This window comes from Cyprinus carpio, chromosome A8, assembly GCF_018340385.1.
Source record: "Cyprinus carpio isolate SPL01 chromosome A8, ASM1834038v1, whole genome shotgun sequence".
NCBI classification, from domain to species: domain Eukaryota; kingdom Metazoa; phylum Chordata; class Actinopteri; order Cypriniformes; family Cyprinidae; genus Cyprinus; species Cyprinus carpio.
In genome coordinates this window covers 4753771-4777354 of record NC_056579.1, presented here as the reverse complement: position 1 = coordinate 4777354, position 23584 = coordinate 4753771, and the positions used below count along the sequence as shown (strand labels likewise).

The following is a 23584-nucleotide window of genomic DNA, read 5'->3' as shown; positions in this document are numbered from 1 at the left end:
ATTAAAATTAAACATTTTTAAACATGTAAGTGAAATCTATCTATCTATATAAATCTAAAATGAATAATAAAAATATACTTATACATACATACGACATGCATACAAAAGATAGATAGATACATACATACATAGATTTTTAAGTTTAATCAGCATCACTGTTACATTACTCTATAACTAATGTTTACCATGGTATATTATAGTTAAGACAAACTGTATGGATGAACAGTGTTACCATACCAGTGAACTCTTTTCTGCACTGGTCTCCAACATTAATCTCCAGAGTCTCCAGCTGCACCAGAACCTTTTTATAGTCTCTCAGAGCCTGTTTACTCTTCCGCCTTTACAAACAGAGAGTGAGAGCAAACATAGGGTCGAGCGTTACCCTCCACAAATGGATACCATTAGAATTCTTTCTGAGTGCTGGATGTGAGTTCACGGCTCATCGTCATGGCGACAAGCACAGAAGGGTGAGGAATGTGCCATCTGAATTCACTCTACCTGTACATGAGAATGATAACCAGCACGATGAGAACGACCACCGCGGCCCCCGCTGCCAGTCCGATCTGAGCTGCCAGAGGCACCGGGGAGTGTAAATCATTGTCATACTGCACTGGACCCAAGTCAAACGCCAGGCTTCCCATTAACACCTGAGTGACACACACACACACATAGATGTTAGACTGTGTTTACACAAAATGAAGACACAATTCTAAGCAGGTGTGATACAACACAGCATGAAGCAATAAATTACATCTCTTTAAAGAGATGGGTTCCAGGACGCAGTCGGTAGTAAAAACCTCATTTTCACCACAGAGAAAATAATTAACAATAACACATGAACCGTTCAAGACAGACAGTGTGTCTGAGCTGTGAGGCTGTTCAGAGAAGAAGACACAAGCCAATGTGATTTTAATTGATCTAAAAGTCACGATTTTGTCATGTTATTTGCAATGGAAAGAGTCAGGGATGCACAATATTAAAATTCTAGCCGATAAGCCAATAATTATTTTCCTGTTATGGCCAATAAGTACTCATTTATACTATTTTAGCTATATATTTAAAACCATCCAATAAAACAACTAAAGCTGACACTGGATAAAGACCGACCTTTAGTCTTGGTAAGTCACTGTCGTCCAGGGCGAGAGGCAGTTTCTCAGGTGGTTCGCAGTACAGATGTGTGTTATCCAGAGTCTTGACGTCACACTCTTTGTCCCCTAGCCAGGCCACAACTTCATCTCTGCTCATAGCCAGTGTCAGTCCCTTACCTTCAGACACAAAACACGCATCCTCAGCAACTAAACTACAACTTAAAAGTGCAACTAAAACTAGTTTACTGAAATAAAATAAAAAAATAAATATAATCCAACATTAAATATAAGATGAAATACTAATTTTACCTTGGTAGCTGACTAAAATAAGTTTATTACTTAAGCCCTGAAATGGCTAACTGGAAATAAATAAATATATATATAAAAAAAAAATATACGTCAGAGTATATATATAAATATATATACATACATATATATTATATATATATATATATATATATATATATATATATATTATATATATATATATATATATATATATATATATATATATATATATAGTAATATTTAAAAGAACAAAAAATTAAAGTAGTCAGTTGTTATATACATATACAATAAATTAAACTATATGGCAAATAACTGAAACACACATATACAACTCTGCATTAGATGACTGTTCCATTCTTTCGACTATTAATATGAGAACTGTTCTTATTAAATACATTTTGTTTATACAGGCTGTAGTTTCATATTTTTTTTTTTAAATATATATATATATATATATATATATATATATATATATATATATATATATATATATATATATATATATATATATATATATACTTAATTTCTACTAGTGGACAATCAACAGAATATACAGAAATGCAAGCACCTCTACTGCCAGGACTCCTCCAGGTTTGAATCGGATGGGTGTTCCTCGGGACTCACTGTTGAGCTGGAACAAGTCTGGGTTTGGGTGGTACATGAATGGCTTGTTTTTGACGGTGTGAAAGTCAATGTGCACATTGTCCATCTCGAACCACACTCGCACTATCCTGGATTTCGGCTCCACCATTGGGCTCTTGCAAATCATCCTCTCGGAGGTCACATTGGTGCACAACTCCTGAATCTGAAGACAGAAAGAAACATATGCACTACTGCACCTCCGAGAACATTTCCTTTCATGCGCTTGGAGTGAGAACGAGTTTTAGTCTAGTAAATGATTAAGCCATCTCTGAATAAATATTTAAACCTCTGAGAATGAATCAAATGTATAAGTCATGTATGCATTAATTTTGAAAACAAATTCTGTGTTTGATATGTAAAATTGGTTGAAACGATCCGTGAAATGAGTTTTCTGTCTATTTTACCGTAACCAAGGGATTCCTGACAGAAACGTGTGTGTATCGACGTCTTCGGACTTCTGACCTCACTCTAGGCTCATAAGAGACTGACATCTTTGGCTGCTGAACGACATTCAGGTTTTGGCCAGTCACGTATATAAGACGCCCACCCCTAAACATAAATGAAAATATTAGAGGAACATGATCTCATGACGTAGATGTAGAACAGATCAGAGTAAACGCCTGTTCACACATGGACAATAACTATAACAACTTAAGTTTGTATGAGTTTCTTTCTTCTGCTGAACACAAAAGAAGATATTTTGAAGAATGCTAGTAATTGAGCAGTTGACGGTAGCCATTGACTTTCATAGTATTTTTTTTTCCATAATATGAAAGTCAATGGCTACCAGTAACTGTTCGGTTACCAACATTCTTCAAAATATCTTCTTTTGTGCTCAAAGAAAGAAACTCGTACAGGTTTGGAACAACTTGAGGGTAATTAAATTATTTTTTTGTGTGAATTGTAGGCCTTGAGCGCACATACCCATAGAAACTCTCCGTAGGAGTTGCATCAGTAATCACAGGGTCTTCCATGTAGCTGAAAAGAACACTATCCAAAAACCTCTCTGCTTTTCCAAACACAACTTTGACTGACATTCTTCCAGTTTGGTTGGAGTGACTGGTGCGACAAATCAGCCGTGTGTCACTCACTTCATTGCTTATAGAAAAAAGAAAAAGAAAACTTAGACAAATGCAACTTGCAGCATCTTTGCATTCACATTTTCTATCAATAAACAGATAAATGATATCAAGTGCTACAGGGATGATGTATTTTTGTAGGCCAAAACCCATAAATGAGTTAACATTTTAGTACTTTCGGTCCGCTTAGAATTGCACTCTTAAAAATTCTAACTCATATTTTCAGGGAAAATATATATATATAAAATAAATAAAGACTGAAAGAAGCTTAATGGTAGTGACGTTGAAGTCAAGCGACCATTGTGTGGTTAGATTATAGACTTTTAACTTCTGCTGATTGTATTTAGGCTCCAAAATTCAAAAGTTGCGTTCATTTGTAAAGAAACTTTTTTTTTTACAAAGCATGTAAGAAACACAAACTTTGGACACAGAGCTTATTTTCTACAATAATTTAAAAGCCAATGGAAAAATCCAGTTGGGTTTTTGTCAAGGGAACCAAGGTGATGCTAGCTCCATTTGCGCTTACATGCGACAGGGCTTTGAGCCCATGAAAGCCTGCAGGTCAGCGATTTGGTCACTACTTTGTTCTGTTCGTTGTCCCGTCAGGAGCTGCGACCCATGGACTGTTAGCATCGTGCCCCCAGCTAAGGGCCCTTTCTCCGGCACAATCCTGCTCAGCTGTGGATTCTGATATGAGAACGTCTGCTGGGATTCTCTTTTCTCTGAACCTCTGACGGTGATGACAACCGGTCCGGCTGTGACATTTGCACTGGCCTGGAGCTCACACACAATGCTGAAAACCAAACCAGAATTATGCACACATGAAATCTGACCCTAACTTTTCATCTTATTTAGTGCACTAAAAGAGGAGTTGTACCTGGTGGAAATGCGATAGGCCTCAGGCAGAGGTCTGCAGGTCACCCCTGCCACTGTCACTCCTGCCTGGATGTCCTGGAAGCTCTGGCCCAGATTCGATCCCTGGATTGTTAGCAGGATGCCGCCTTCCAGTGGCCCAGTCAGCGGCTCAACCTGCCCACAGATAAAAGTTTAAAATTACTCTTTAACATTTAATTGACCATTTTTTAATTCAATTTGGCACACTGAACTTAACACAAATTGTAACATGTACAAAACACAAATTATCTTTTTATAAATATGTGTTTGTGACTAGTAGTTAGTTTACAAAGTATGTAAAATGATCATTTTTCAGGAACAATAATAGGTTTAAATGGCAGTGCAATAACAATAGTTTGAGCCGCACAGCTTTTTAGTCTTTCAGAAGCTATGTGAATCAAATCAAAGAGACACTATGCCAAAATTTGTTCTGCAACTCCACACCAGGGATATTAGATCCAGTCTCTCCAAAAAATATGTTTTGTCTGATACCCAAAACCAGTTAACACTGCATTTTGTCTGATAACCAGAACTGTATTAACTGTCTTCTATCAGCCCAAAAAGTTGATAGAGCAAGGCAGGGAGAGTAGGAAGCAGGAGACAATATATGATGATAAAAATGAGCAGGGTCTACTGAATAATTTTGTTGTGTTTTTCAATGCTCAGTTGGACTTGGCACAAATCCAACAAGTGTTGTTATATCAAATTGCTTCACATTATTCCATTAAAATAAATAAATTAATAAATATTATGTGTGTATAAAAAAACAATATACAAAATAATTTGAAAAAATGACAAATGATTACATGATCAATTATATGAATGACATACTGTATAAATTATTCAATAAATGATTTGAAAGTGTAACAGGTATGGAAAGTATTGTGCTCATTTAGCACAACACAAAACACAAAAATGTTCAAATGTATACCTGATATGGCGGTCTATATGTGTGCATGTTCCACTTTAATTTTCTGACTGCAAAGTTAATATTAATTTCCTGTTAACCTCTGATTAATCTTAAATAAAATTTCATCTTTATTTTAAAAATCACTTTTGTTTTTCTGTTTAAATTATATTTTTTAACTTTATTTTTCATGTGCGTTTCGTTATTTTCATGTTTTTGTTTTAATTGAGGTTGTGATTAATTTTGTTGTCTCATAGATACATTAAAGCACGCCCTAATTGCATTGCACTTTACATTTAACAGAAACAACAAAGGCCAAATTCACATCATAAAGACTGTTATCTTTTATCAGAGATTAAAAGTGCATTTATTTAATAAAAAACACAATGCAGACAACACCAGTAACAAAAGCAAATTGAGAAAATAAAACAATATAAATATATGGTTGTGCATTTGAAGCTACACACACAGATTGCTACTGAACACTCAAACTAGATCCTTAGATCCTTCAACACAAACTGTCCACTTGTGAAATGATCAGTGACTATGATGACAGCTTTTGCCTTCACATTGACATTTATACATTCGGGAGAAGCTTTTATCCAAAAGTACATGCATTATCATTTCGTGCATTCCCTAGGAATCAAACCCATGACTTTGATGTTTTTGTGACAGCTGACAGGTTTATGATTATGCAAATAACAAAATTAGCTGTATGGTTTGCTACAAATACTCAATAGAAAAACTAAAGCTAAACTAGTTCCATTGACTTGGCAACAAAATGCATCTTTAAGGAAATAACACAAAATAAAGTTTCATAGTTGGTGATACATTTTTTAAATTCACTCACACAATTTAATTTTGGACCATGCATATGTGTACCTCAGTAATTAGAGGAGGAGGACAGGTGTCCACGGTCCCAGTGGTGCAGGATTGGTTATACACACAGCCGGGGGTTTCATCGGCACACCACACACATCCGTAATTAGCCGCAACCGCACGACACTGGCTGCAGTCGGACTGTCCCACTGAGCAGTCGTACAGCTGCACTGTTACACAGACACAAATTAATCTCAGTGAGCTCACAACCAACAGATACAAAACTGTTACTAGCTGTTATCTAGTTTAAAAAAAAACATAAAACAATATATTTTTTTATACTTTTTACTTGTATGTGTATATATATATATATATATATATATATATATATATATATATTATATATATATATATATAGATATCTATATATATATATATATATTATATATAAAATAGTTAATGTATATATATTATATATACACACACTTGTATAAAATACTACATTATATAAAATATATGAATATATAACATATAGATTAACATGAAATATTAAAAATAGTATATTTAAAAAAACAGTATTGAAAAATTATAAACGTTTTTTAATTATATTGTTATTTAAAATGGTAATTTTATTATTATGTATTTATATATACATATATACACAATATATAATTAATTACACCTAAATAATTATATTTTAAATAATTAAATATTTGCTTTGTGTTGAGGTCCTGATCATCCTGTGGGGTTTATACTGTGATAATAACCAGCTGGATGTACATAATCCTTTATGTACTGTATGTTTTAAAATATATATATTTATTGACCGTATATATATTTTTTTTAAATTATATATTTAAGTCAAGAAAATAAGTAAGTACATTGATAAAAAATAAGAGTTCATTTTATGATTTTTGCCACTGAATGAAACGTGCAGAAATGGTCACGGTACTCACAGCGGAGATGTGGTGCTGAGTCTATACGCTGCGTCCCCCACTGCAGGTATACAGGAGCGGAATATTCAAACTGCTTTCCTGAGTAACGAAACTAAGCACACACATACAAAATCAATGTATAATCAGCCAGGTGCATGCAGACAAATTATGTGTGGCACCATCAACAAATCCATGTTTGAATTGCTGTGTTTTTCTGGCTGGTGTAATAAATTACAGCTATTATCAGTGCAGACGTCACATGCACAAGTCTATATTAACTGCACCGGCTGTGGCGTAATTTGATATGGCAATGCATAAATGGATGCTATTAATATCACCTGATAAGTGGCACACTTGAACACATGCGTCCCCGTCTCTTTGTCGTGGTCCAACGTGGCCTGCAAGCGCAGCTCCTGGCCTTCGATGACCAGCACGCAAGCATAATCTTCCTCATCCTGTTTCAAATATCACACGGCATGTCACACAATCAAACGCTAATCACAAGCCGTCTTTAACCCCCTTCCCTATTGCACAAGCATTATCATAAATGAGTTCACCCAGACCCTCCTGACCACCCCGGAATAATGGCCTCTTAAAATGCACAGCCATGAAACGTCAAGGCCAACATATTAACTCAGGCACAATGGATGAGGTGGAATGATAAGCAGCAAATGAGCATCACCTCAAATATGTCCAGGTTTTTGCCTTGCAGAGAGAGCTCACTGTCAAAGCCAACAGGAACCAGAGGGGAGCTCTGAAGGGCCCAGACGCAGGGGCAAGAGTCAGGCCCGTGGGGCAATGACTGCTCCTATTCACATGCACACACAAGTGAGAATCTCAGTGAGGGCAAGGGTTGGTTAGAAAAGAAGAGAATTTTCAGTCTAATGCAAATGATCAGTGGAAGGTGCGATTTGATTGAACAGACCAAATTTAGACATGAATGCATGATTTCAACCACTGTGTTAGACAAATACTATCATTTTCCCAACAACAGCCATGTAAATTAATCATGCCAAAAATGTTTTTGAAAGTGTAAAAATTTGAAGGGGCACGTGGTATTACCAGTTTTACAGTAGTAATAATAATAATAACATTTAAAATTTGAAAAATAAATGTAATATATTTAAATGCAATATATATATTATATATTGTTTAAATATATGATGGGAAAATATTAAGATCAAGTTATTTTTACTATAGTAAATACAAAAATATTTTACTGTAGTAAAAGAAGCACTATGCTAAACCATTAAATACTATGGTGCTTTGAAATAAACCATGGTTCTGAATGATATACAATATCATAATAAGTAAACTGTACTTCAAAGAATACCTTGGTAGCGTAACCCACTATTAAAAATGTTTTGGATTTATTCCTTTATTTGAAGAAAGAATTAATGATGACCTCCAAGTATAATAATATTATTTTATTTTGACCTTGAGAGGTCGTGACACCATTGACTCTCTGTAATGATCTTGATTAGCGGTCAGGAGATGGTAAAGCCCCGGGGGAGATACTTACCCTGCTGTTATAGATGATGTGTTGACGAGGACAGCTCTTAGCATGAGTGCAGAGCTCATCCTTCACACACCAATGACACGGCCACATACTGCTAACACACGCCATGCACCTGCAGCAGATCACATACGATACAATGAACGTAAAAATCTGTTATTAGAGGACAGTCAATACATGGAGCCCTACTGTATATAATTCTAGTACATCTATAATGATAGTCACGTTTGCACCATAGTCGTATTGCAGCCTTTCACTCATTTTCCACCCTCTCACTCAGACTCATTTAGAATTAAACAGGTCATGAAAGTATTTCACCCCCCAAAAAAAAAAAAAAAAAAGGAAATTATATTTTGCATAAAAAGGACTACAAATGACTTGAATACAAATGCTTTTTTTTATTTTAATTAGCTTAAAATTAAATGCAGCACAACAAATACTATCATGAATTATGTAGAAGCACTTTTAAATTTAAATGTCATTATTTTTTAATGAGAATTAGATTTTTTCCCCCCACATTATAGTAATGAAATTATTTAATTTAGTTGGCAAGAAAAAGTCAGCTTTATTTTTTTTTTAAAGGCAAGTCACTACAGGCAAAAGCATTGTTGTTGTTTTTCAGGTGCTGGACAATTTTGAGATTTCTGGGCTACTTTGCTTCCATAACATTCATATTTCAGACTCTTACAGTCTTATTTCAGATTAGTGGAAAGAAAACATCTAAAATACACTTTTAAGTGTTAATTTTATTGCGCTATTTGTGTCTGTAGATTGCAATTATAATTACAGGTTAAATTAAATTAAATTAAAGGTTGTTCCCTTAAATATCTATATATTTTTCCTATCTATATTCTGAAGGTTTTCACAGAAGGGATTTTTATAGATCATTCACTTGATTTATTTACTGCTTTGTTCCTAAAAATATAATACATTTTGTTTTGGCCGTTGACAGTAATTTGTGATTTATGGAGTAATAAAGAGAGATATCCAAAATCCCCTCTGTAAAAACTGTAATATATCAACAATATGAAACAAAAATTTTTAACCTGACCTAATTTAATGTTAAGAGTTCTGTTCTGGAAATATATGCAAATTAGTGCTTATTTAAAGGGGTCATATGATGCTGCTAAAAAGAATATTATTTTGTGTATTTGGTGTAATACATTGTGTTTATGCAGTTTAAGGTTAAAAAACCCATTATTTTCCATATAATGTATATTATAGTTTCTCCTCTATGCCTTGCCTTCTGAAACACGTTGATTTTTACAAAGCTCATCGGTCTGAAAAGCAAGGTGTGCTCTGATTGGCCAGCTATTCAGTGAGTTGTGACTGGCTGAATGCCTCAAGCGTGTGATGGAAAGTTACGCACCTTTACATACTATCCCATCTCCCAGCAGCACGATACTCAGTCCAGCTGCTCTGCTCGTGCACATCCCATTATCGGTTCTCTTTCAGCAGTTCAGTCAATGTACTGTTAGGAGTAACTGAATAACTCTGGATATTGGTTTATTTCTCGTCAGAGGGAGTGTCAGGCACGTTTATAAACCGAATAACTTAAGTAATTTGTGGATTAGTTAACTTGAGACGTGAACCGTTTAAAACGATTCAGATAGATTTGGTGAACTGGTTCGACCGGTTCAATAGAAAGATTCGTTCGTGATCCACACATCACTAGACGAGACAAAACCAATAAAACCCATTACAAACGAGGCATTTGTTGCATCCAGTGGGGACATAATTACTGATTCTAATGACTTATACTGTCTTTTAACGCGTTGTGTTGCGTATCACACTGCGTAAACATAAAACCACTTCGGCATTTGTGATCTGAGAAACAACAAACAACAAGCTACTCTACTGCTCAAAACTCACATTTGAATCGTCAGTGGCAAATTATTTAAATATAAAAAACGTACCTACAGACTGAGTCAGAAGCGCCAGACTGTCCTTGCAAAGTTTGAACTGCCCAACTTTATAGAAACTGCCTTTGTGCCACAGACACATTGCAGGCTACTGGTTCAGGAAACAGTCCTCATCCTCCATAAAATGCAGAGCACACATCGGAATATTTGCACTGGACTGTTCTGGAACAGTGTTGAGATACAACCACTGATTTCTATTCATGTCCTCTTTTGGAAGGCCAAAGAAAGTTTCACTTCAACGAAACACACAGCGAATAAACAACACACCAAATTCCGCAACAGAGAGAATAAACGTTACACCTTCTTTCTTTGCATGAACATTTGGACAAATTTTCCCTCATAGTGACGTAGAGATGTGGGGGCTTGTTAAAACGAGCCATTTTAGGGGGGTGTGGTTGACCCTTAACTTTTATAAAGAATATCTCTTTGGATTTGAGACTTTAGTCTTTGCAACTTTATAGATCTTCTTTATGCACCAAGAGCTTCTAACACTCCAAAGAGAAAGGAAAAATTTAAATCGCATCATATGACCCCTTTAATTAGAAGAAACCTCATTTTCATATTTAAACAATTTCAAAACTTGTAATAGAAAAAGTCTTAATGTACTGAGATTACTCTAGTGACCTGTGGTGTATTCTTTATTACAGGCTGTGTGAGATTCACCTGAACAGGTTGCTTTTGTTAGTTTAGGTTAAAGACCTCAACATGTAAAATTACCTCTGTTACGCTTGGCTTTCCTTGCTCACTCTCATTCCACAGGACAAGTAAAATTGATAAATATATTGATAGACGAACATTTTAATAAACTCAAGTTTTGTCAAAGCACCAAAGATTTCTGAGTTTTTGCAGGTTCGCTTCTATAAAGGTGAACTGCTGTGTAAAAGCATGTCTACATAGTTCAACTACTTCAATATTAGGGCAAGAAAAAAGCTGTTTTTCATGATACAAGCATTTAAATTCTTAAATGTTGCGTTTTGCATGTGTGAGTTTATTCATAAGAATGAACTCAGTGTGCATATGTGCTTACGGTGAGGTAGCGTTGAGCCGTCCGACTGCTTTACAATCATAAAAGGTGATATTTGTATGCGAGATGGTCACGTCTCCAAACCTCAGTGCCATTGGAACAGATACGTGATCTACAAATAAACAAAAATCAGCAAAGCATATGACATAACCAACAATATTTAAAACTTCTTCTGTTTTGACCTAGATTCTCCACATTGAAATGTGAGTACATGATATTCAATATTTAACATGGATCTAACCATCCCTGCACAGTAAATACTGTACACCTACTGTATACTCTAGAGAGACACACAACTCATTGTCAGGATCTCAGGGCTGTTTGTCTAAAAGCTTTAGTACATATTCCCAGCAGAATGACATTTTCTAGTTGCACAGGACATAAGGTCAAAATAATCCCTATAACCCAGATTCAACAGAAGTAAAATCAACAGAAGTATCTTTAAATGTCTATAAATCCATGCCAATGCACATTCACAACATGCATGCAAACATATTCTAAGAAACTAGTTATCGTGGTACTGTATGTGCTTGGGCAGTTAGATAAATCTATGATAGCCAGTTTCAGCTTACCAAGAATAAAAAAAATGTATTGTGTGTGTAACAGAAGCATGGTCTCTTGAAAAGAAATGGTTTGGGTTTCATTCCCCTCAGCTCAACAGTTGGTTGCTGGGATAAAACCGTCTTGGCAATGCGATCATGTCAGCGTGGCTCACCGTTGCCTGGCGGACTCGGCGGGAGCTGCTCTGGAGCTGGAGATTGACATGTGATTCTATTCTCCATGACAACCGCAGCCTGAGCAGCCAAACTCCCAAAAGCGCAAGATAGAGACTCATCCTTTGACAAGACCGGCAACTGTAGAACTGTGAAAGAGACTTGAAAGCAGAGAAGAAAAAACCATCAGATATTTAATGGCCATTTTAAGAATGTGCAAGGCCATGGTTGGTCTTGTGAATACTAATAAGAGATATTGTGGAATCTTTTGTTTGGATGCTGGTGAGGTTTTTGTGCGTTGCTTGTTAAAAACAAGGTTTTCACTCTATGTAACCATCTGTTAGTATTGCATAAGCTGAGATCTGACCCCTTACAAGAATGTTACTGTGCAGTTGAAGACCTTGAGTCCAGTGTACTGATGCATTTACAACTGAAACAAGAATTTTGAGATGGGGCATATCAAAATTCTCTTTAAAAAAAAACCTTAGCTAAGAGCCTTTTAGTTTACATCACAGCTATAAACATTATTAGCTATTTACTATTCTTAGTCTGAGGCATAGTGCAATCTAATATGCTCTAGAAAGCATTTGATCGAGTATTCATTTGGATTTCTCATAGTGCAGGATGAGGCATCAATATTTTGGTCCATTTTCACAGAAGCAAAAGAATAAAAATTTAAAATGTGCATATTTGCTTTAATTTAGGCAACTTTTAGGAGTACACTAGCATGTTTATGAATACTACTGTTCAAAGGTTTGTGTTTGGGTAAGATTTTTAACGGGGTCATATGACGTTGCTAAAAAGAACATTATTTTGTGTATTTGGTGTAATGCAATGTGTTTATATATATATATATATATATATATATATATATATATAAACATAGAGAGAGAGAGAGAGAGAGAGAGAGGCAGGACTTGGTTCAATGAGATTTCACTATACAACCCAGAAACTGACAAAATGTTGCTTACTGCAGCTATTTTAAGAATAAAAACTTTGATAAAAATGGAAGAGATAGCTTTGATTGCTTTCTGCTTCATCACATCATGCCTGGTTAGGCACTGTGTTACATGTCTGTCATTAAGTCACTTCCTGTCTAAGTGGGCGGCTCTTGGCTAAAATAGGCTGCAGTGAAGACCTCACAGACTATCATGTGACAGCAGAGTGTGTGCGGTGATCTGGGATCAGGGTTTGTACCTGTGTCTGCTCTTCTCTGCTCTGGATGGAGGGGTATAGACTCTCTATGGACACACACTGGCGCTCACGGCCGTAGCTCCAGATCCAGTGGTGAAGCTGAGCGTGCCGTGCACAGTCCATCTTTCTTGTGCATCTGATACACAAACAAACAATGAGATAAGGCTCTGTAGAAAGTTACAGAGGATATGAAAGCAAAATGAAATAAACTGCAGAGGCCTCTCAGAGATTTTAAGATATTTTATAAAAGCATCATAGGTCAACGTCTGGGCAGGCAGCATTAAAAGAAAACGTTAAAAAATGATGCTGTTCATGTTGTTCTCACCCTAATATTTTGTCACAATGTCTGAGATTCTGTTTCTCATGTAACAAGAGTGGATGGCTATTTATGCTATAAAAAAAACTCCAAAACAAAACATAAAAGCACTTTTAAATCATCAAAGTTAGTCCATATGACTCATGTGCTATATTTCAAGTCTTCTTAACCCATATGACAGCTTTGTGTGAGAACAGACAGAATGATAAGATTCATGAATTTTTAGAGCTACAGCAGAGAGGACAATTATTTGTGAATTGCTTGTGGTTAGTAATGGTCTGTTCCTCATAAAAAGTTTTCATATAGTATCAAAAGACTTGGAATATAGTGCATGAGTTGCACAGACTACTTTTATGGTGCTTTTATTTATTTGTGCTTGTTTTATGAACTTTTTGCAGTATTAAGTTACAATCCACTTTTGCTGTAGGGAAAACAGAAGCCTGGTGACTGAAAAGAAAGAAAGAAAATAATATAGTGTCAAAACTGCATGGGGATGAATAGATGACAATTTAATTTAGGAGTAAACTAACTCTTTAAAAAGACAAATATAAACCATTGTTCAAAGGTTTGTGGTTGGTAAGATGTTTTTACTGCTTTTGAAAGAAGTCTTTTATCTACATCAACACATCATCCATCAAAAAAAAAAAAAAATAAAAACAGTATCATTCAAAAATTCATCACAAAATAAAACAACTTTCTACAATTTCAAAATATCCTAAAATAAAAAAAATTCCTGTGATGCAAAACTGAATTTTCTGCATCTTTTTTCCAGTCTTAAATCAGATTCCTAGAACAATGCCCTACAAAAAAAAAAAAAAAAAAAGTTAAAATAACTAGGGATGTAACGATTAACCGCGAGCCAGTCAAAAATCCATTCAAATATGTGATGAGTGAAATCGGTTGAGATGCCAAACAAACCGCCATACGATTGGAGCAGGAGTTTATATAAATGTATCTCTGAGGGGAACTGACTATATTCAGAAAGGTTTACGTGGTATTTTCTTTTCATCTTGGCTCTGAACAATCCATTTTAAAGTAGTGTTCATAAGCAGCTCTGCTTTGTTTACAGTGGTAACCCAGGGAACACTGGATCATTGATGTTCAAGAGCGCCACCTGCTGTCAGAAAGTGAATCTGCATCTCATTCAGCTCCTCTGGTGATTTGCTCAGATATGTTTTATGTAGTATAGTTTCATAAAACTAAAGTCAGACCATTCTGTCTTTGCTTTAAATTTAAAAATTATACAGTCTAATTTAGATTAAAAACTTCTCATGCTGCATGTATGCTGCATCTTTGTTTGGATCATGATTAAAATCCAGTGGTTGCCTATAATTTTAAATGGAAAGAGCACAGACAAAGCATTAGTTTGTTCACATTAAGAGATTGATTTTATTTGTGTAACTTGTTTGATTTGGGGTTTGTTTTAAAATTTAAATTTAGTTTTGTTATTTCAATTTCACAAAGAAACGTGCAGGAGTAGCCTAATAAAACGACACCTTTTCATTTACTGTAAAATGTCTTCAATCTCATTTTGTTAAAAAAAAAAAAATTCATGAGAAAATCAAATCGTGAATTGAATTGAATCATGAGTTGAGTGAATCATTACATCCCTAAAAATAACCCAAAATAGTTGAACCGGTAACGCAACTGCTGTTCAGTGGAAGTAGAAGTTGTTGAAGAAATTTTGAATATCTAAAATGATCTATGTAAATGATCTTCATATGATTAGATGTTTATGTAAAACGAGAGGTGCGGCCTGATGGGAAGGGAGTGTTGAAAGAGCAGGCAGCAGTGTGTAACAGCAGTCAGGTGAGCTCAAGTACCTGCCCTCCAGCGAACACCAGCCGCAGTAGGGATCTCTATTAGACAGACAGGAGTGGCAGTCTAAATGCTTGTCACACTGAGCGACACGGAGTTTTGTAACCTGAAACACACACACACACACACAAATCAGAGGCCCTGAGCACTGTTCTCACATTGGAGACTGATAAAAGCAAGATGCAAGAGAACGCAACTTTTGCATGAGCGAACAGTGTGAAAACCGGCAATTACTCGACAATGCAAAAAACAAAACCAGACTTTTATCTTGAGAAAAAATCTGTTATTCAAATGATGTTTGTCAAAGTAAACGTGTAATCTCTCCTTTGAGAGCGTGCATGTAACAGATGTCGTGTTTCAGTTGCTGGCAGTTGAAAGGAAGTTGTTTGTCTCTCATACCTTTCTTTCAGTTAATACATAGACATTCTGTTTGGTGGAGTCCAACAGCAGGTCAGCGTTAATGGGACTCTCTGCATCCACCTCCACTGTGTCATATTTGGTACCGGTACCATTTGCATGCAAGAACACCTGCAATAAAAAAAAGGCATATAAAGCACAACTTTTCCAAACAAACCACATGATTTATAGCATCACTTATGTCTGTAGCACAAACGCTGCAGGGCACATTATTCGCTCAAGTTGAATACTTACAATTAGTGGTTTATTCAAAAGCATGAACACAAGCAAGCATCGCTAATCAATGCTTTCGCATACATATGCATATACAAAAGACACAGACGTTGGCCACAAAGCTCAGGCTAGTTGCAATCTCAGCAGGCCGGTATGTTTTTCAGCATCTTACAGGCCTGGGAAGTGATACCATTGGTTGTCTGTGATAAGTTCTGCCTGAGGAGAATTTTGGGCGGTAAACAAGCTGCTGTTTCAGAGTTTCGCCATTAATATTTCATACAGCACCAGAGGGGATTGAAGGATGAAAAACTCAAAGTGCGGTTGCTGCCACCCCTATCAGCTGACCCAGAGCGCACTGCATGTGACCAGGTCCCTTGGGATCAGTTCTCCCCAAGGGGCTTGCAATAAGCATTCAGAACATGTCCTCTCATGCTGATTAAGCAGCCACTCGCACACAAACACAAACACACACTCCCTCCTATATGCACACACAATCATACCACCTCCAGGCCAGACTGCGCCAACCACGAGCTGTAAATACCCCACATTCTCAGATTGAAAGTAGGCAAAATTGGCAGATAAAAATATATTCGCCCCTAAAAATGCCAAAAATATACTGTAATGCAACAAACTGAATGTTTCCTGAGTCTGAATGAATGCTGCACTAGGATCTTCTGCCTGAAGGATCTTAAAGGAATAATTCATCCAAAAAATAACAATGCAATCATTATTAAGTCATCCTTTTGCGGTTTATTCCAAGTCTTCTGAAGCCTCTAGCTGTTTAAGTTATTATTTACTAAAAAGTTAAACTGCAAAACTTGGCATCAATGACTATTTCTGAACCTGAACTTTAATGGCATTTTAGAGCTTTGGTGAAAGGGAAGATTTTATGTAAAAAAAAAATATATATTGTTTTTTTTTTTTTTTGAAGCACCACATTTATGGTGCTTCACAGGTCTGTTGTTATACAGAAAACATCTGTGTGAAGGTACTTCAAAATGTTGTGCTTTCCACAGAAGGAATATATTAATACAGACATTGGAAAGATGGGATTTGGTGAACTATGACTGAAACCAAATCCTAGCATGCCAAGTATACATATACTACATGATGAGTTGCTCATCATGTATTTCTTTTCACCTTCCATGACTCATAAATTAATTCTACACTGTTCCACCTCTAAGATCACAGAGCTTGAGACACTTGCATGCTCTCTCTTGTCCATTTGCCTTAAATAGCAGCTTAAATCCAAAACGTAACAGTTCAAGCATACTGTGACGTCTTATGTTTTTTTGCTTTGAAAGGTGATCTTTAAACACACTGTCTCATTTCCAGTGGCCTTGAACTGTAGGCCTCAAATAAATGATACGAAAGTGTCCAAACTGCAATGCAATTCACAAAAAAATAAAAAATAAAAAATACCCAAGACCTTACTATAATACCTCCCCAAAACTTTGTCCTGACAAATAATGTAACACACTATCTGAACTCTGACTGAACCAACCAATTTTAATAACATGAAATTACCCTGCTGTAGGGTGGTTTGCTCATTACTGAAGAGTTAGTGCTTAATGACAGATTATGATTACGCCATGTGTTTGCTTTTGAATAAAGAAGTCTTTAATGATGGTAAACAGCCTTTAAAATTCAGTAGTTCATGCTGATTTTTCCCATTATGCTTCAGTGATGGATGGTGGCTCTTTAATGGTTAAGGATTTGTGCTGCTAACACTTAAATTGCAGGTTTAGTGCCATTAAAGCATGATGCAAGCTAAAAAAAAAAAAAAAAAAACAGCATGGCCAATAATAGGTAACAGTAAGTCATACCTTGTGCAGCCTTCCATTTTTGTCTCCTAGCAGTACTATGGTGTGGCCAACTTCAGTTGCCGTGGTGACAGCAGTGATGGGAGGAGTCCAGGTGAAAGCGGGCGTGGCCTCAAGTGCAATGGCGCTGGCAATGGGGCTGGGTGTGTGTTCACCTCCGCATGGGTACTCATTCAGAGAGTCCTGCACAACCCCAAAAACATTACATTACCTATATCTATCATCAAATAAATTTATCATACACAGTTCATGATTATAGCAGATGGAAAATAATTAGGGATGGGAACAGTTGGAAATTCAACAGTTTTTCTCTCTCTCATCATATTAAACCCAGGCTGCAACCTCAACTTGGCTAAAACGTGACATTTTGGCACTTTAGAATCAATAGTGGTGCAGCAATGGTGCATGAAAACACTGTCAGTATGGTTTTAGTACGGTGCTCTGTCTGCATTAGTGGAAGAATGCAGACTGTAAACGGAGCCGAATGTCATGAAAAACACTCAGTTCCAGAATATTTATACATAACGGCTCTCAATAAGAACTAATTTTCGATTTCCAACCCATAAACTGATTATACGCCACTGCTGACAACTTTACTTACTGCAGACGACTCAATTTCTGTCTACCTTTACTGACAGTGACAGTAAGGAGAAAATTATTGAGAGAGAATTGCAGTTCGTAGAGTACATTAAACTACACTACCATTCAAAAGTCTGGACACTTAAATCTTCAAAACTATTCAATTTAAATGCTTAAATTTGAATTCATGAAATAGTTTTGAAGGCTAATATAAAATTGTACATTTATTAGACAGGCCCGGCTCCAGATATGAGATGAAGGGTGGGCCAAGTGATATTCCAGGGGGGCGGGGGGCATTTAATCTCACATCTGTTGATATGGTTTTAATATCATAAATCTATGGCAGTTGTTACGTTTATTTTTTCACCACTTTAAACTTTTTAGGTTTGTAGATGTTCAGATACAGAAATTGAATAAATGTAAAATAACACTGCATAGTCATCACTGTATAAATTAAATATAGATTAATCCTTGATAAAGCTAAAGAAGTTTATTCATTCAAGAGCAGTGAGTGATTCTCTCTCTCTCTCTCTCTCTCTCTCTCTCTCTCTCTCTCTCTCTCTCTCTCTTGGATTAACATTAAGGACACAGACAGCAGCTGGCACATTAAATTATCCAGTATAATGACACACATCAGACTTGTTTCTCAACTGTTTACATCAATGTACGACATTATCAACTGTTTTTGAAGATATTCAACAAGATGGATAATTTTGTGTGTATCTGTCCATTGAAATGCAAGAAAATGCATTAAATTAATTTTGTGTACACGCGCTGTCTGCGACGTGGTTCTCTCTATGCACCGAAAACGTATTATTTTATTATTATTTTTATAAACTTATTTTTTATTTTGCATCGTCTTGTGCTTGAATGTTTTAAAACTTCTTGAATGTTGAAATCCACATGGTGTATTTGTCCGTTTAGGCACAAGAACATGCAAAAGAAAACTCCATTCGGTGTTTGCGCACTGTCTGAGACGTGGCTCTCTCCCACAATAGTGTGCGCTGTGTGCACAGAAAACAGCATGCAGAGGCTGAACTGAGTTCTTTCGCATCTTCTTGCGCTTGAATACTTTAAATTTGCTTAAATGTTTAGGCTTAAAAACACATTCAAATGATAAACTTTCATGATGGATTTCTCACTGGCCTGACAATTCTGTCAACTGTCCCAAGCATCTTTCACGTTGACGCTGGGGGGCCATAGTGGGCCTGGCCCACCCAATCAGAGGCTTGGACACCCTGGCCCCCCAGCATCAGTGTGAAAGATGATGGCCCTTTTTGAATGTATAGTGAAGGAAAAGCTGCCAGCAACCACTAAGCACACATTAGTCCTTCAATAATTTTAAAAAGCATCCAAGGATGCACCTCATTAAGTTGACTGAAAGAATTTCCGGAGTCTGCAGAGCTGGAATATAGATTTAGATTTTTTTTTTCATAGATTTAAGGACTTTGCTGCTATGCTAAGATATGGAACAGAAAATAATAATAAGAAATAACAAGCATGTGTGTACAAACTTCTGACTTGTAGTTTACATGCAGGCATGCAAGTTTTTAATATAAGCAATTTGACTGTACTTGGAATTCAGTCAACAATATATAAACAGTTGAGTAATTAATGAATGTTAAATGTTTTGGAAATAATGAGGTTCGAGCTAATCACACAGAAAGACAGCTGTGTGCCCACATGCTTACAATACTGAGACAAAAACCCTGAGAGATGACACATTTTGAACAATTAATATCCAAAAAGTAGAATATTAAGTTGGAGCTCTAAAAACTGGATAAGTACAAAGTTTCCAAAGTCAACTATGAACATTTGGGATAGTGCCAGAAACATCCTGTCCTTGCTGTGTGCATAAAAATCAATACTAAAAAAGCTCAGCTGCTTTTATTATGGTGTCTGTCAAACCCAACCCATCATCTATCCATGGCTGGGAGTGATTTTTAGATGCGCTCTTACTGGAGCCAGCCGTGGGTTTGTGTGTCCTGACCTAATGCTATTCTGGAATTGCAGCCGTCAGTAGATGGACATGCACAACAATACCTCAGCTAACAGACCAAGGGGAGTGGCCATACAGGACAGCAAAACAGTGGCACACAATTGAAGTCAAAGGAGGTCAAATACACAAACACACCTACTGCTTTGGAAACTAGATAATAGCCAACCATTCTGCAGTAGTTCCTATGAATTATTGAGATGGCCATAACTGTTAAATCAGAACTGATCCCCATTTACTTTCTTAATATCCCTTCCTGGATATTGTGCACACAAGGAGAAATTTAGCTTTTTTTCCATGCAATTAAATTACAGCTTCAAAGGGACCATGAAAGTATGATAAAAATAATCAACATGGGTCCTGGGTTATATTCCTAGTCTTCTAAATTTATATGATAATAGACCGAACAGACCAAAATATGGTTGTAGTCAGGGTGTAGTCCACCATACATCACAATTGTTTGGGGGAAAAAACAATCATTACAATCTTCATAAATGCTAAGTCACACAGTTTTGGAACAGTTTACAGTAAGTGTTTAAATTATTATGTACATGGTGAGATGGTCCAAATCTGATTTGATAACTGTTTAATTTATTTTTTTACTTTTATGACAAGTTCATTAACAGACTGAAGTCATATTTTAGATACAGTGAAACATACACATTAAAAGTGGTGACATTATTGTGTCTTTGAGGTCAGAGTTTCAATGGGCTTCTGTGTGTGGTGGTCACTGGGGCGGTGAGCCCAGAGAGGATGTGGGTCAGCAGAAGTCAAACCAGCTGTGGTGTTAAGCTAGATTTAACCAACTCCCAGAGGCTACACACACACAGACACCACTCCTTTTCATTCCCAAGCTTATACTAATACACACTACCCCCTTCCACACAGTAAGAGACACATGAATAGAACATTACCCAATCTCCATTAGTCCCCGAACCTCCTTCCCTCCCTTTCCTTCTCTGTCATACAAAACCTCTTTAGATTTTGCTCTTAGAAATTCTCCAGTATTCATTGGTCACACTTAAAACAAACCATAAACTATACAAACCACTGTATACCCAAAATTACAGTTCACTCACAGCTAACAAAAATCTTTTTGCTACTACTTGTTTTGTTATGTTAAATGGCCATTACAGACAAATAAACTTTTGGTTGCATAAACTGAAGATGGAAATACTCACAGAGCAGAGATTAAGAATCAGCCCTGTAACATGCAGAAATCTGGGAGCTACAGCTGCATTTTTTATGCTGTGTGGATTAGCACTGGCGCAGACAGCTGGATGCTAATCTGTGTCAGCACTGAGGCAGCTGCCACTCGCCCAGACTTACACCCCTGACACAAAAAAGCCCCAGCTGACCCTGATCTGTCGCCAAGAAACCACACACCATGCTGTCTTACGTGACCCAGCTAATAGGCTGATATCCCCTAGCAATATATTCCTACTTATCGCTTTTTAGCTGTGGATTAAACCCTCATTAAAAAGCCACTACATTCACGGGGCCACTCCCTCCGTGTGCTAAAGTCTTTTGAAGCTGTGCTGTGGTAGGTGGGTAGGACTGCCTAAGATTGGCAATATAAGCTGACACCTATATGCAAGCTACTGCCAAAAAACAGCATAAACCACTATCTCATTGGCTAATGTTGGAATTATGCTGTTATTTGGGGAGGTCTAAAAAGAAACTAAACGTGAATGGTGGAAGGGGTTTAGGGAACTACAGCCTGGAAAAAGAATCTGGCAAAAGAGCAAAATTTCAATTTTGTTGGATCAGATGCCACATCAAAGGCCCTTTGAGAACAACATGATGAATTACATTGGGTTGTAATCCTCTTTGAGGCCAACAACTTACCTGCGGGAGCTTCAGACAACTGGAGGACACTTCATACTCTATATACGCCTTCTCCTTGTTGCTGGCGTCTTTGCCCTCTTGTGTGTAACACAGTAGCTGGGCGCCATGCAGGGCTTTATCCAGCTCCTCCAGCTTGTACACACAAAGAGCTGTCCTGTCTGTGGGTGTGGGAGTTGACACCTGCCCCATGGCCACAAACAGTGTGGGTTGTTCACGGTGATAGCCAAGAGCAGCAGCCTGTGCCAGATTGTATCCTCCACCGCAGGAAAGTGGCACCTCCACATAAGAATAGAAATTGGGGTCACCTGCACAGAGTCTTGAAACATATGTCCGATACTCTCGTTTGCCCCACACATCACGCCGAGAGAACACAAAATAGACATAGCTGTTGTGGTGAAAAGCTTTTACAAAGTGGTTGTTGTATTCGGAGTAGCTACCGACAACCAGCTTTCCAAGTTCTTCGTGGGAGAATGCTGGAGCAGAGTGTCGGGCTACTGCATTTAAGCGTCGCATCGTGATTGGCGGGATCCCGCCAGGTCCTTTACTGGTGTAGCCCCGCCCAACAAGCATAAGCAGAACACCTTTCTGCTCAACCACCACACCAACTGTGGACACACGAGGGTTGTTTGCTGCCACATACTGCGTGTCCACTGGGTTGTCGGTTTTGTACAGCACCTGAGAGACATTCTCCAAGCTTCGCTTCTCGCAGATGCCCTGCAGAACTGTCCCGCACACAATCAGGCTGAGCGGATCCTTTCCCTTGTTCTCTTCCAGCAACAAAAGCTTGTTGGTGTTGTCCGTGGTTTCTGCCTGGGTGCAATCGGTGGGGTCAATGGGTGGTAGGCAGTCCGGGCTGTCCAGTTTAGGCCCCGTTTTGCCCCAGGAGAGCAGCTGCAAGTCTGGAGAGAGGTGATAGAGCACATTTACCGCCCCCACGTAGATGTGGCCCGAATGGGTGTCGAGCAGGAGGTGATTGAGGCGGGAGCCATTAAGGGTGATGAATGAAGGGGGGCTTTGAAGATGACTGGGGGCCAAAGGCAATACCAGAGGCCACCACAAGATGGCGAGGAGCAGCAACAGGGAAGCAGCAGCTGGCATGGCACCCCCTCACCTGCTGAAAAGAGGCAGAGATCAAGAAGATAGGAAGAGAGAGAGAGAGGGCAGTTGAAACGAAAGCATCCAGGAAGAAAAATAATTCAGAATGGAGGGACAGGGTGAGAACGTAAATAACAGGGAAAAAAGTTAGTCAGCAAAGCCAGAAACATGAAGGCAACGTGCATGAAGAGAGTTATAGGGAGGAAGCGAAGATACAGGAAAAGACAGTAAGGAAGAGGAAAAAGGGCATGGAAAGTTGAGTAATACATAAAAAGGAAGGAAAAGAGTCAGAAGGCAAAGCAAGATAGTGTGAGCGGAAACCAGAGAGAGGAGATGATTCAGATGGGTGATCGAGAGAAAAGGATAAAGATATAGAGAAAGAAAGGGAGCAAAAGAGGGGAGGAAGAGAGAGAGAAGACAAATGTTAAGTTAACAGAAAAACACCACAGAGAATACGT

At 37.4% G+C, this 23584-nt stretch overlaps 1 protein-coding gene across 4 annotated transcripts in view; it reads right to left on the bottom strand.

Annotated features, from left to right (window-relative positions):
* LOC109092736 (plexin-B3-like) overlaps window positions 1-23584 on the bottom strand; it is a 69952-nt gene that overhangs the window by 6840 nt on the left and 39528 nt on the right. For 2 of the 4 annotated variants that reach the window (XM_042761723.1, XM_042761722.1), the window contains exons 2-21: window positions 22032-23145; window positions 17612-17791; window positions 15555-15683; window positions 15161-15261; window positions 13025-13157; window positions 11830-11989; window positions 11118-11226; window positions 8175-8283; window positions 7335-7460; window positions 6991-7107; window positions 6674-6764; window positions 5781-5947; window positions 3975-4126; window positions 3624-3890; window positions 2943-3116; window positions 2423-2567; window positions 1945-2181; window positions 1108-1266; window positions 499-647; window positions 238-338 (exon numbers count right to left, since the gene is read on the bottom strand). In XM_042761723.1, the coding sequence (XP_042617657.1) occupies window positions 238-338; window positions 499-647; window positions 1108-1266; window positions 1945-2181; window positions 2423-2567; window positions 2943-3116; window positions 3624-3890; window positions 3975-4126; window positions 5781-5947; window positions 6674-6764; window positions 6991-7107; window positions 7335-7460; window positions 8175-8283; window positions 11118-11226; window positions 11830-11989; window positions 13025-13157; window positions 15161-15261; window positions 15555-15683; window positions 17612-17791; window positions 22032-23129 (3904 nt within the window). In that variant the 5' untranslated portion in view covers window positions 23130-23145. The remainder of the gene's footprint in view (window positions 1-237; window positions 339-498; window positions 648-1107; window positions 1267-1944; window positions 2182-2422; window positions 2568-2942; window positions 3117-3623; window positions 3891-3974; window positions 4127-5780; window positions 5948-6673; window positions 6765-6990; window positions 7108-7334; window positions 7461-8174; window positions 8284-11117; window positions 11227-11829; window positions 11990-13024; window positions 13158-15160; window positions 15262-15554; window positions 15684-17611; window positions 17792-22031; window positions 23146-23584) is intronic. The other 2 variants (XM_042761725.1, XM_042761724.1) reach the window with 1 other exon arrangement.